This window comes from Oncorhynchus gorbuscha, linkage group LG11 (genome assembly GCF_021184085.1).
Source record: "Oncorhynchus gorbuscha isolate QuinsamMale2020 ecotype Even-year linkage group LG11, OgorEven_v1.0, whole genome shotgun sequence".
NCBI classification, from domain to species: domain Eukaryota; kingdom Metazoa; phylum Chordata; class Actinopteri; order Salmoniformes; family Salmonidae; genus Oncorhynchus; species Oncorhynchus gorbuscha.
This window is the reverse complement of record NC_060183.1, coordinates 70,053,906-70,068,712: the sequence shown is the minus strand read 5'-3', so window position 1 is coordinate 70,068,712 and position 14,807 is coordinate 70,053,906. Positions and strand designations below refer to the sequence as shown.

The 14,807-nt window shown below is 48.6% G+C and overlaps 1 protein-coding gene across 1 annotated transcript in view; it reads right to left on the bottom strand.

Moving 5' to 3' along the window:
- Nucleotides 1-6,928: 6,928 nt before the first annotated feature.
- LOC123989337 (metal transporter CNNM4) overlaps nucleotides 6,929-14,807 on the bottom strand; it is a 64,679-nt gene continuing 56,800 nt past the window's right edge. The window contains 2 exon segments of the mRNA XM_046290275.1: nucleotides 6,929-7,824; nucleotides 8,024-8,199. Coding sequence (XP_046146231.1) covers nucleotides 7,162-7,824; nucleotides 8,024-8,199 — 839 coding nt within the window. The 3' untranslated portion in view covers nucleotides 6,929-7,161.

Genomic DNA, 14,807 nt, shown 5'->3' with positions numbered 1-14,807 from the left:
CCCACTCCCATTGAAGTTTACATTTAAAATGGTTAGGTAAGGTTTAGGGTACGGATGTCCCAAGGATCCCAGATAGCACTGACCAAAACTTAAAGGTGCTTCATCAATATTCCTTGAGGCATAACAGAGACCACTTAGGCAGCCTAAAGATGATGTAACTGCATGTTGTTAAAGCATTATTTAGTCATCTAGATTTCTGCTGTCCTGTGAGTCCAAGTACAGAACTCCAGGTAGAAGTTTCCTTTTGGCACAGATTTAGAATCAGCTTTCCCTCCAACTCCTAACCCTGATCGCAGAGGAGTTTAGGACCAAATGCATGATACTCTGTACAGAGAGACAGCTCCATCCGAAACAAAGACATCCCCTGGAGGATACAATCACCACAAAAGTAGGCTAAACAGTCACACCCAGCACCACACTGACTGGGCAAGTTAAAACACGTTGACTAAGGGTCTGTCACAGAGCCAAACACTGTAGTTATGTATAACCCCAATGAAACACAGCAGAAACGTGCAGTGGAAGAGTTCAATTCCTATCTTCATGTAGCAACCTGCAGACTTCAACTTTCTGAAGAAAAACTGTCTTTGACAAACTGAACTACATGCTGTTGGGAGGTTATACGAACCACAAAGATACCTTTTGTTTAATGGCATTGGCAACAAGTAAATCTAACAGTCACTAATGTTTGTAATCGGCGTGGCCTACTGTTGACATTACCACTGTGGGAATTTATTGAACCTTTTCTATATGTTTGACTCGTCTAGGTGGGAAAAACAGAACAGACTGTGGCAAAAAAGAGCATACGAGACAGGAGTTTACATAGAGAAATATATCTCAGGTTTATTAACCCAATATCCACTTCTTCAGAACTCCATACAGACTCATTATTATAAAACACTAAGTACACATTGCTTACCACAGAAAGTATTGCTGATCAGTCATTACACATGAAAGTTGTTGTGGGACACAAGCACTCCAAGCCCTAACCTCAAGTAATAAATAATATAGCATTTAGAACCGGCTTCTTGTGGAAGACTAGCAGAGAGAAAAACAGAGTGAGATCAGTGTGAACCCGGAGGCCAGACCACTAGTCTCTGTCAGACTGTTCAGTGTGTGCTTATGAGTCTATCTAAAGAATCATTGTATCCATTCTAATGTCATGCACAAAAAACATCCTTCTTGGAGTTCTATTCTATTCCGTAATGGGGGTCTGGCTCTTAGGCGAGCAGTATGTCACACAACAATTCCACAGATGTCTTAAGTTGAAGGAGTGTGCATTTGGCATGGTGACAGCAGGAATGTCCACCTATTGCCAGAGAATTTAATGTTAATTTCTCTTCCATAAGCCGCCTCCAACGTTGTTTTAGAGAATTTGACAGTACGCCCAACCGGCCTCACAACCGCAGATCATGTGTATGGCGTCGTGTGGGTGAGCGGTTTGCTGATGTCAACGTCGTGAACAGAGTGCCCCCATGGTGCCAGTAGGGTTATGGTATGGACAGGCATAAGCTACAGACAACGAACACAAATGAATTTTATCGATGGCCATTTGAATTCACTGTGACGAGATTGTGAGGCCCATTTGTCTTTGGGCATCTGTGATCAACAGATGCATGTCTGTATTCCCAGTCATGTGAAATCCATAGATTAGGGCCTAATGAATGCGTTTCAATTGACTGATTTCCTCATATGAACTGTAACTCTGTAAAATCTTTGAAACTGTTGCGTTTATATTTTTGTTCAGTATATATAGTCATTGTTGTGACAATGGCCACATTATAGTTGGCAGACAGGCTAGTATGGCACCCTCGTGTCTCCTCAGTCATCACCTCTACCAGCCACTGGTGAATCAACCACCCACAGTGGAAAAGCGGTCTCTGGTCTGAGAATACAGCACCAGGAATCTTTATACCTCCTGGTCTAGGTCCCAGGTCTAATCACAAGACTGGGGCTGAGCTAACAACCACACAACCGATCCTGGCTGCCAGTTAAGCTCTGCCGTCCCGCCAGGAGCTGGACAACCATCCCACCAGGAGCTGGACAACCATCCCGCCAGGAGCAGCTGGACAACCATCCCGCCAGGAGCAGCTGGACAACCATCCCGCCAGGAGCAGCTGGACAACCATCCCGCCAGGAGCAGCTGGACAACCATCCCGCCAGGAGCAGCTGGACAACCATCCCGCCAGGAGCAGCTGGACAACCATCCCGCCAGGAGCAGCTGGACAACCATCCCGCCAGGAGCAGCTGGACAACCATCCCGCCAGGAGCAGCTGGACAACCATCCCGCCAGGAGCAGCTGGACAACCATCCCGCCAGGAGCTGGACAACCATCCCGCCAGGAGCTGGACAACCATCCCGCCAGGAGCTGGACAACCATCACGCCAGGAGCTGGACAACCATCCCGCCAGGAGCTGGACAACCATCCCGCCAGGAGCTGGACAACCATCCCGCCAGGAGCTGGACAACCATCCCGCCACGAGCTGGACAACCATCCCGCCAGGAGCTGGACAACCATCCCGCCAGGAGCTGGACAACCATCCCGCCAGGAGCTGGACAACCATCCCGCCAGGAGCTGGACAACCATCCCGCCAGGAGCTGGACAACCATCCCGCCAGGAGCTGGACAACCATCCCGCCAGGAGCTGGACAACCATCCCGCCAGGAGCTGGACAACCATCCCGCCAGGAGCTGGACAACCATCCCGCCAGGAGCTGGACAACCATCCCGCCAGGAGCTGGACAACCATCCCGCCAGGAGCTGGACAACCATCCCACCAGGAGCTGGACAACCATCCCACCAGGAGCTGGACATTAAATAAAGCTTATAAGACTGTTTAGATCAGTGGTCAGAGAATTTAAACATTACTTGACCAGCGAGAGGAAAGGGGGTAGAGAGAAGGGAAGAAGTGGTGGTGTGAGGAGAGAATAGAAGCTTGGGGAGTGGGTACAGAAAGGACCGGAGAAGAGGCAAGAAGGGAGGAAGAGGAAAGAACATTAGGAAAGGAAAAGAGGGGAAGGAGGCATGCTAGTCTGCCCAGACAGCCAGCTAACAACCAGCTAACAGCCAGCTAACAGCTAGCTACGCTACCACAGTGCTCTGACTTTGATCATTCATGTCAAATTACAATTCACGGTCAGTGTTACTTAATGCTACATGAGGCTACTTCATCTGGGGGGAAAAAATAATCAGAGAGAAATGTTTTGTGGTCAAATCCAAGCAATGTTTTTATTGCTATTTCAATGTCTTCCTAGTAAAACGTCTTGGTCTAAAGAGATACGTTTTTATCTCCGGTAAGTATTCTCACAGAGGCTACTTTATACATGTTCCATATAGGCATCCTCGCTTACTCCAATTACACACAAAATAGCAGACAAACACCTGTTTCTTCATATAGTATTTACAGTAGCATAATACAAGCAGGAAATATATAACATCTCTTCGCCTGTCACAATAACCCGTTGATAGACGCGATTGTCGTAAATGGAAGCCCGTTTCACAAGAGAACACAAACAAAAAACAGAATATTATTACTTTTCAAATAAATACAACATTTCTAAGTAGTCAAACAATGCTTTCCTAACATCACCGTTCCCGGTACACTGACTAGGAGCATCACAGCCAACCAGTGGCTAGACTGCCATCCAGACCAGTGCTGTAACAGAACCAGTAAGACACAATTCTACGAGTGACCTATGTGAACCAGCAGTCAGGTCTAGCATTTCTGTGTGAAGTAGTGTGTAAGGCCACACCCACCATAGACTTAGAAAAGTCTAGAATAGACAACCCCATTCAATACCCTGTACTAAGGGGCTTGTGTCAGTTCTATTCATTCTAATATGTGCTATACTCTTAAAATTCAGGTATGAACTCTTCCCTGTGGAACAGAATAAATACTCAGTCGTACCTCGCAGTTTGTAATTTTCTTACCAAATTCATGTGTGTAAATCAATATTTTATCATGTTGTTTCCTTCATGTTGACGGTTGCTTGAGTTACTTCATTGTCAGTTCATATATCTCTGGGGCTCAAGATCAGTAGATTTTCATGATAGCAGCGTTATATATCTGGTCTGCCCTCCATCCATAAAGAATACATGGTGAAGGAGACACACAGTCATCTCTAAACTCTGTGTCCATTCCACTGGAGGAGAGCCCAGTCCTACAGTCCCTCTATATGTGTTATAGACACCATATCTACCCATAAACAGCAAGACGGGGACAGAGCATGTAACAATTTCACTAATACACACAGTAAAACCTACATCACATTGAATCTGAATGGTCAATTGTGGATCCCCTGTTTTGGAATGTCATTTTTGGAGTACATACAACATAAATGAGAAGGGAACATTGTGGTAGAGGTGGCATGCCTTTTTTTCAGGTCATAAGCAGTGCCAACCACCACTCACTGACTGTAACATCACACAATAAAACTCTCAATTCTAAAGTTCATTGTGACATCACCCCAGAAAATAGCGAATTCTACAATATATACCATTGTGACATCACCCCTGAACAGTGAATTCTGTATTCCATTGTGACATCACAGTAACACTCTGTACTCTAAACTCCACTGTGACATCACTCCAAAGCAACCAATAATGTTAAATCACAGTGTCCCAGACACCCAAGTGCTATTCCACTGCTTATGTGAAATTAAATAAACAGGAAAAGAAGCTAGTATCATAGTCAAATTGAGCTCTGTTCACAGTTAGGTGTGTGAGTGTGTAGGTGCTAGGAGGAGTTGGTTGAAATACAGTAGTAAAGTCTGTTCTGGAGTGTCAGTGTAATCGTTCACAGTACATGGAGTTTTGAAAGTTCAACAAAATAAAATCTATAGAATATATAACATTTGACATCAAATAAATCTCTCTCTTATATATATATATACACACACACACACAAAGTAATATGTAATGCAAAATAAATATTACAATTTATATTTAAATAATTCATAATATAATACACTTCACATCTCTGGTAAGGAGGTGGTTCTATGTTAAACAAACCCACCTGTTAGTCAAATAGTCAGCCAACTCCCCCCTTCCAGTAATCCCACCCCCACCCCAGCCTGATAGGCCTGACAGGGTCAGGTAATCAATCACTTCTAGTGTGTTTCATTCCACAAAAATCTCAAAATAAGATGCAGCCCAGGAGGTACACACAAACCCTTACTCTCCTGTTGAGCCCTTGTGTAAACAGACCCCAAACGCAACAATCGCTATCTTTAACAATCATTACTCACAACCTCCTAGTTCGGTTTTTGGGGAAATCGTCATCTTTGGAAAAAAGAAAGAACAGACAAACAAAAAAATGAACCAAAGATTCTCGGACTCCCTCATGAAAATGTTCCATTTGGGGGGGGGTTCGAAAGTCATTGCCATGGAAACTGGGCATGTGGGAGGGGAGTGGGACAGAAGGTTTTTAGAGAGAACACACAGGTACAGATGTGTGGGTGAACACTAAGCTAAAAATGCATGTCTCTCTCAATATTGCTACATTTCTCTTTAAAAACATATTTTTCAGGTCACATTATGTATTTGACCCAAAACCTGAGGGCAGAGAATTAACACATACTATAGGCTGGGGTGTACATCACCCCCTCCTTTATCCTCCTCACCCACATAGCTGATCCCAGGCTGTGTCTGCAGCATCCGTAACGCTGACACACACACACACACACACACACACACACACACACACACACACACACACACACACACACACACACACACACACACACACACACACACACACACACACACACACACACACACACACAGAACCGTATGACAGAGACCAGTGCTCCTGGTCTCTTTCTCCTCCCATCTTGAGAGGAGGGTGGGAGGATAGGGGACAGGGGAGGGTGGGAGGAATAGGGACAGAGGAGGGTGGGAGGATAGGGGACAGAGGAGGGTGGGAGGATAGGGGACATAGGAGGGTGGGAGGATAGGGGACAGAGGAGGGTGGGAGGATAGGGGACAGAGGAGGGTGGGAGGATAGGGGACAGGGGAGGGTGGGAGGATAGGGGACAGGGGAGGGTGGGAGGATAGGGGACAGGGGAGGGTGGGAGGAAGGGGACAGGGGAGGGTGGGAGGAAAGGGGACAGAGGAGGGTGGGAGGATAGGGGACAGAGGAGGGTGGGAGGATAGGGGACAGGGGAGGGTGGGAGGATAGGGGACAGGGGAGGGTGGGAGGATAGGGGACAGGGGAGGGTGGGAGGATAGGGGACAGGGGAGGGTGGGAGGATAGGGGACAGGGGAGGGTGGGAGGATAGGGGACAGGGGAGGGTGGGAGGATAGGGGACAGAGGGGAGGGTTGGAGGATGGGGACAGAGGAGGTGGGAGGATGGGGACAGAGGAAGGATGGGAGGATAGGGGACAGGGGAGGATGGGAGGATAGGGGACAGGGGAGGGTGGGAGGATAGGGGACAGGGGAGGGTGGGAGGATAGGGGACAGGGGAGGGTGGGAGGATAGGGGACAGGGGAGGGTGGGAGGATAGGGGACAGAGGAAGGTGGGAGGATAGGGGACAGGGGAGGGTGGGAGGATAGGGGAGGGTGGGAGGACAGGGGAGGGTGGGAGGATAGGGGACAGAGGAGGGTGGGAGGATAGGGGAGGGTGGGAGGACAGGGGAGGGTGGGAGGATAGGGGACAGAGGGTGGGAGGATAGGGGACAGAGGAGGGTGGGAGGATAGGGGACAGAGGAGGGTTGGAGGATGGGGACAGAGGAAGGTGGGAGGATAGGGGACAGAGGAGGGTGGGAGGATAGGGGACAGAGGGTGGGAGGATAGGGGACAGGGGAGGATAGGGGACAGGGGAGGGTGGGAGGATAGGGGACAGGGGAGGGTGAGAGGAAAGGGGACAGAGGAGGGTGGGAGGATAGGGGACAGGGGAGGGTGGGAGGATAGGGGACGTGGGAGGGTGGGAGGATAGGGGAGGGTGGGAGGACAGGGGAGGGTGGGAGGATAGGGGACAGAGGAGGGTGGGAGGATAGGGGACAGAGGAGGGTGGGAGGATAGGGGACAGAGGGTGGGAGGATAGCGGAATGCACCTTGCTCCTTAGAATCTTCCAGTGCTCCAGGGATAGCCAACAGAACTTGAGAACGAACGGAATGTGTGTATTTATTTTAACACATCTTAATAAACCCCCGCAGGGGTAGTTGTCAGATGGTGCTCTCGGTGTGTGCGTGACTGATGGTGTGCATGTGTGTGTGCGGGTGTTGGTGTGTGTGAGGGTGTTGTGTGTGTGTTTGTGGGTAGCTGGGTCTACGTGTGCCACCCAGGCAGTTCTGTGGCTGCTCAGAGAGCAGAGAGGTCATCTCGCCTGGCCCATTCACCCCACCTGGCCCATTCTCCTCACCTGGCCCATTCTCCCCCCCTGGCCTCGCAGAAGGGGGGGATTTGAGGGAGAGAGAGGTGAGGGGATGAGGCAGGTGGGGGAGAGAGGATGAGGAGGAGGAAGATGGAGGTGGGTGAGGGGTGCGTGCACCCGAGAAGGGGGAAGGGGTTGTCTTGGGCAGAGGTTTGCCTTGTATGGGAGGAGGGGTGGATTGGGGCAGGGCCGGGCGGGGATTGACTTGGGTGGGGATGGTGGTTTGGGGTAAGGGGGTACGGTCGGTGGGAGGAGGGGTGGGCTGAGGGATGGCAAGGGGGTGTTTGAAGGGTGGGGTGGCCAAGCGGAGAGGGGTGCGGGGAAGGGCTGGGGTGGTGATGGGGGGCAGGGATGAGGAGGTGCTGTCCAGGTGGGGGTGGCTCCCCTCGGGTGACTGGGGGGTGCTGTCCAGCCTGGACGCCAGCAGACCTTTCTGGTACTGGGAACGAGTGATCTGAGGTGAGGAGAAGAAAGCGACAGAGTGAGGAGGAGAGAGTATAGAGAGACCAAGGCCCTGTTAAAAAACAAACCCTCACCCAAGCATGTGAGACTACTAGACAGAATAGTGCTGTCAGCATGAAGGTGACTAAGATATATGTAGAGTTATAAGCAGGTTAAAAGTCAAGGTCAGGGGTTAAAGTTGAGAGTGTTACCTTGACATACTGCAGGTCAGTAAGAGCACGTACGTAGAAGTCTGGTGTGTACTGGCAGGTGGTGAGCTGCGTGTTGCTAGCGGTTACCGAGCTGCATTCTCCGGGAGCGCCACGCTCAGTGCAGCTCAGCGATGCCGAGCGGTTCAGACCACTACTGTGAGTAGGAGAGCGGAACTCTGGGATACAGAGAGGGAGAGAGAGGGTGAGCCTGGGATAATACACCTATACACATTCACACAAGAACACACACATTCACTCGCACCAACATGAATGCAGGAGAAGAGAGGAGCACAGGGGAGAGGAGAACAGGGGAGAGGAGAACAGATGAGAGGAGAACAGAAGAGAGGAGAACAGAAGAGAGGAGAACCGAAAAGAGGGGAACAGAAGAGAAGAGAACAGAAGAGAGGAGAACAGAAGAGAGGAGAACGGAAGAGAGGAGAACAGAAGAGAGGAGAACAGAAGAGAGGAGAACAGAAGAGAAGAGAAGAGAACAGAAGAGAGGAGAACAGAAGAGAACAGAAGAGAGGAGAACAGAAGAGAGGAGAACAGAAGAGAGGAGAACAGAAGAGAGGAGAACAGAAGAGAGGAGAACAGAAGAGAGGAGAACAGAAGAGAGGAGAACAGAAGAGAGGAGAACAGAAGAGAGGAGAACAGAAGAGAGGAGAACAGAAGAGAGGAGAACAGAAGAGAGGAGAACAGAAGAGAAGAGAACAGAAGAGAGGAGAACAGAAGAGAGGAGAACAGAAGAGAGGAGAACAGAAGAGAAGAGAACAGAAGAGAGGAGAACAGAAGAGAGGAGAACAGAAGAGATGAGAACAGAAGAGAGGAGAACAGAAGAGAGGAGAACAGAAGAGAGGAGAACAGAAGAGAGGAGAACAGAAGAGAGGATAACAGAAGAGAGGAGAACAGAGGAGAGGAGAACAGAAGAGAGGAGAACAGAAGAGAGGATAACAGAAGAGAGGAGAACAGAGGAGAGGAGAACAGAGGAGAGGAGAACAGAAGAGAGGATAACAGAAGAGAGGAGAACAGAAGAGAGGAGAACAGAAGAGAGGAGAACAGAAGAGAGGAGAACAGAAGAGAACAGAAGAGAGGAGAACAGGGGAGAGGAGAACAGTAGAGAGGAGAACAGAAGAGAACAGAAGAGAACAGAAGAGAGGAGAACAGTAGAGAGGAGAACAGAAGAGAGGAGAACAGTAGAGAGGAGAACAGAAGAGAGGAGAACAGAAGAGAGGAGAACAGAAGAGAACAGAAGAGAACAGAAGAGAGGAGAACAGAAGAGAAGAGAACAGAAGAGAAGAGAAGAGAACAGAAGAGAGGAGAACAGAAGAGAGGAGAACAGAAGAGAGGAGAACAGGGGAGAGGAGAACAGAAGAGAGGAGAACAGAAGAGAACAGAAGAGAGGAGAACAGAAGAGAGGGGAACAGAAGAGAACAGAAGAGAACAGAAGAGAGGAGAACAGAAGAGAACAGAAGAGAACAGAAGAGAGGAGAACAGAAGAGAGGAGAACAGAAGAGAACAGAAGAGAGGAGAACAGAAGAGAACAGAAGAGAACAGAAGAGAGGAGAACAGAAGAGAACAGAAGAGAACAGAAGAGGAGAACAGAGGAGAGGAGAACAGAAGAGAGGAGAACAGAAGAGAGGATAACAGAAGAGAGGAGAACAGAGGAGAGGAGAACAGAAGAGAGGAGAACAGAAGAGAGGATAACAGAGGAGAGGAGAACAGAAGAGAGGATAACAGAAGAGATGAGAACAGAAGAGAGGAGAACAGAAGAGAGGAGAACAGAAGAGAGGAGAACAGAAGAGAGGAGAACAGAAGAGAGGAGAACAGAGGAGAGGAGAACAGAAGAGAGGATAACAGAAGAGAGGAGAACAGAGGAGAGGAGAACAGAAGAGAGGAGAACAGAAGAGAGGAGAACAGAAGAGAGGATAACAGAAGAGAGGATAACAGAAGAGAGGAGAACAGAAGAGAAGAGAACAGAAGAGAGGAGAACAGAAGAGAGGAGAACAGAAGAGAGGAGAACAGAAGAGAGGATAACAGAGGAGAGGAGAACAGAAGAGAGGAGAACAGAAGAGAGGAGAACAGAAGAGAGGAGAACAGAAGAGAGGAGAACAGAAGAGAGGAGAACAGAAGAGAGGAGAACAGAAGAGAGGAGAACAGAAGAGAGGAGAACAGAGGAGAGGAGAACAGAAGAGAGGAGAACAGAGGAGAGGAGAACAGAAGAGAGGAGAACAGAGGAGAGGAGAACAGAAGAGAGGAGAACAGAAGAGAGGAGAACAGAAGAGAGGAGAACAGAAGAGAGGATAACAGAAGAGAGGAGAACAGAAGAGAGGAGAACAGAAGAGAGGAGAACAGAGCAGAGCATGATTGTACAGTAGAATCTCATGGCTCTGACAACACACACACACACACACACACACACACACACACACACACACACACACACACACACACACACACACACACACACACACACACACACACACACACACACACACACACACACACACACACACACACACACACACACACACACACACACACACAATACAGGCCTGAACAGCAACACACACTCAGCAGCAGAGAGCAACAGGTATATACAACACAAACATATGGAAACACAAAGACACAGGTTGGGTATGATTGACTGATGATTAGAGGAGGAGGTGGTTATATACGGATCGGGAGTGATGGGGACCAAATCAACAGCCAGGACCAAGGATGATGGCATCATGGCTACCAATCAACGACCAGGATTCTGTGGCGTTTGATCTCCTTGAGTTTATGGCCCTGGGATCTGCCTGCCATACAAACGAGGCTCTGATTGGCTTGGCGGGAGGGGGAAGGGGTCTGGACATTATGAGTGTGTGTGTGTGTGTGTTGGTTAGGGGAGGTGAGGTGGAGGAGTGTGTAGCTCGTTCCTTCTAGGCACACTTCTGAAAACATTGGATAGGTAATGAGGTCTAGCCCACCTTGTCTTTGGGTAGGCTGGGTCAAACTGGCCTCGTATTGCCTGTACCCATCTACTCTTTTTAGATCTACACAAGTGCCTAGGGGAATGGTCTAGGGAACTATCAGTTATATGAAGTAGGGGGGGGTCAGAAGTAGAGCAGTGATCATAGAACTCTACATTCTATGCTAGTGACAGGATCAGGTAGTAGTGGCGCAAGGTAGAAGATGGTCTTTAAGCACAGATCTAGGATCAGATTACCCAAAATGTAACCAGTAGGAAACACCAATGAGAAAACATCTGAACCTAGACCAGTGGTTAAGGCAACTAGGTAGAAGGGGTCAGGGGTTAAAGGTCAGGGATGAGAGGGAGTGCCGTGGAGCAGTGGCTCCACCTAGAGCCCCATCCAGCAAGTTCCTTCCATTCTCCTTCCTTTTCCTCAATCTGTACTGTGTGGTCCAGCAGTTCCAAAGGTCCAACAAAATTGGTATCACTCATTCTAAGTACCTGATCCTGCTCCAATATCATGAAAAGACTTTCCCTCCCTACTGTTCTACCTTCCATACTTCCTCCCTACTGTCCAACCTTCCTACTGTCATTTCCTCCATACACCCTTCCTACTGTCCTACCCTCCATACTTCCTCCCTACTGTCCAACCTTCCTACTGTAATTTCTTCCATACACCCTTCCTACTGTCCTACCATCCATACTTCCTCCCTACTGTCCAACCTTCCTACTGTCATTTCTTCCATACACCCTTCCTACTGTCCTACCCTCCATACTTCCTCCCTACTGTTCTACCTTCCATACCTACTCCCTACTGTCCAACCTTCCTACTGTCATTTCTTCCATACACCCTTCCTACTGTCCTACCCTCCATACTTCCTCCCTACTGTTCTACCTTCCATACCTACTCCCTACTGTCCAACCTTCCTACTGTCATTTCTTCCATACACCCTTCCTACTGTCCTACCCTCCATACTTCCTCCCTACTGTTCTACCTTCCATACCTACTCCCTACTGTCCAACCTTCCTACTGTCATTTCTTCCATACACCCTTCCTACTGTCCTACCCTCCATACTTCCTCCCTACTGTCCTACCCTCCATACTTCCTCCCTACTGTCCAACCTTCCTACTGTCATTTCTTCCATACACCCTTCCTACTGTCCTACCCTCCATACTTCCTCCCTACTGTTATACCTTCCATACCTACTCCCTACTGTCCAACCTTCCTACTGTCATTTCTTCCATACACCCTTCCTACTGTCCTACCCTCCATACTTCCTCCCTACTGTTCTACCTTCCATACCTACTCCCTACTGTCCAACCTTCCTACTGTCATTTCTTCCATACACCCTTCCTACTGTTCCACCTTCCATACTTCCTACCTACTGTCCAACCTTCCATACTTCCTCCCTACTGTCCAACCTTCCATACTTCCTCCCTACTGTTCTACCTTCCATACTTCCTCCCTACTGTCCAACCTTCCTACTGTCATTTCTTCCATACACCCTTCCTACTGTCCTACCCTCCATACTTCCTCCCTACTGTCCTACCTTCCATACTTCCTCCCTACTGTCCTACCTTCCATACTCCATCCCTACTGTAATTTCTTCCATACACCCTTCCTACTGTCCTACCTTCAATACTTCTTTCCTACTGTCATTTCTTCCATACACCCTTCCTACTGTCCTACCTTCCATACTTCCTCCCTACTGTCCTACCTTCCATACTTCCTTTCTACTGTCCTACCTTCCATACTTCCTTTCTACTGTCCAACCTTCCATACTTCCTTTCTACTGTCCAACCTTCCATACTTCTTCCCTGCTGTCCTACCTTCCATACTTCCTCCCCACTGACCTATCTTCCAGACTTCCTTTCTACTGTATAACCTTCCATACTTCCTCACCGTCCTACCTTCCATACTTCCTCCCTACTGTCCAACTTCCATACTTCCTCCCTACTGTCCTACCTTCCTACTGCCCCCACTTCCATATTTCCTCCCTACGGTCCATACTTCCTTCCTACTGTCATTTCTTCCACACTTCCTTCCTTCCATATTTCCTCCCTACTGTCCTACCTTCCATACTCCATCCCTACTGTAATTTCTTCCATACACCCTTCCTACTGTCCTACCTTCAATACTTCTTTCCTACTGTCATTTCTTCCATACACCCTTCCTACTGTCCTACCTTCCATACTTCCTCCCTACTGTCCTACCTTCCATACTTCCTCCCTACTTCCATACTTCCTCCCTACTGCCCCCACTTCCATACTTCCTTCCTACTGTCCTACCTTCCATACTTCCTCCCTACTGTCCTACCTTCCATACTTCCTCCCTACTGTCCTACCTTCCACACTTCCTCCCTACTGTCCTTCCATACTTCCTTCCATACTTCCTCCCTACTGTCCTTCTATACTTCCTCCCTACTGTCCTACCTTCCATACTTCCTCCCTAGTTCCCCCACTTCCATACTTCCTTTCTACTGTCCTACCATCCATACTTCCTCCCTACTGCCCCCACTTCCATACTTCCTCCCTAATGCCCCCACTTCCATACTTCCACCCTCCTGTCCTACCTTCCATACATCCTCTTAACCTTCCATACTTCCTCCCTACTGTCCTACCTTCCACACTTCTTTCCTACTGTCCTACCTTTCATACTTCCTCCCTACTGTCCTACCTTCCATACTTTCTCCCTACTTCCCCCACCTCCATACTTCCTTCCTACTGCCCCCACTTCCATACTTCCTCCCTACTGTCCTACCTTCCACACGTCTTTCCTACTGTCCTACCTTTCATACTTCCTCCCTACTGTCCTACCTTCCATACTTTCTCCCTACTTCCCCCACTTCCATACTTCCTTCCTACTGCCCCCACTTCCATACTTCCTCCCTACAGTCCAACCTTCCATACTTCCTTCCTTCTGTCCTACCTTCCATACTTCCTCCCTACTGTCCCCACTTCCATACTTCCTCCCTACTGTCCCCAATTCCATACTTCCTCCCTACAGTCCAACCTTCCATACTTCCTTCCTACTGTCATTTCTTCCATACTTTTCTTCCTACCGTCCTACCTTACATACTTCATCCCCACTGTCCTACCTTCCATACTTCCTACTGTCCTACCTTGCATACTTTCCTTACTACTGTCCTACCTTCCGTACTTACTTCCTTCTGTCATACCTTCCATATTTCCTCCCTATTGTCCTACCTTCCATACTTCCTTCCTACTGTCATTTCTTCCATACTTCCTTCCTACTGTCCTACCTTCCATAATTCCTTCCTACTGTCCTACCTTCCATGCTTCCGCCCCACTGTCCTACCTTCCATACTTCCGTCCTACTTTCCATACTTCCTCCCTACTGTCCTACCTTCCATACTTCCTTTCTACTGTCCAACCTTCCATACTTCCTTTCTACTGTCCAACCTTCCATACTTCCTTCCTACTGTCCTACCTTCCATACTTCCTTTCTACTGCCCTACCTTCCATACTTCCTTTCTACTGTCCTACCTTCCATACTTCCTCCCTACTGTCCTACCTTCCATACTTCCTTTCTACTGTCCTACCTTCCATACTTCCTTTCTACTGTCCAACCTTCCATACTTCTTCCCTGCTGTCCTACCTTCCATACTTCCTCCCCACTGACCTATCTTCCAGACTTCCTTTCTACTGTATAACCTTCCATACTTCCTCACCGTCCTACCTTCCATACTTCCTCCCTACTGTCCAACTTCCATACTTCCTCCCTACTGTCCTACCTTCCTACTGCCCCCACTTCCATATTTCCTCCCTACGGTCCATACTTCCTTCCTACTGTCATTTCTTCCACACTT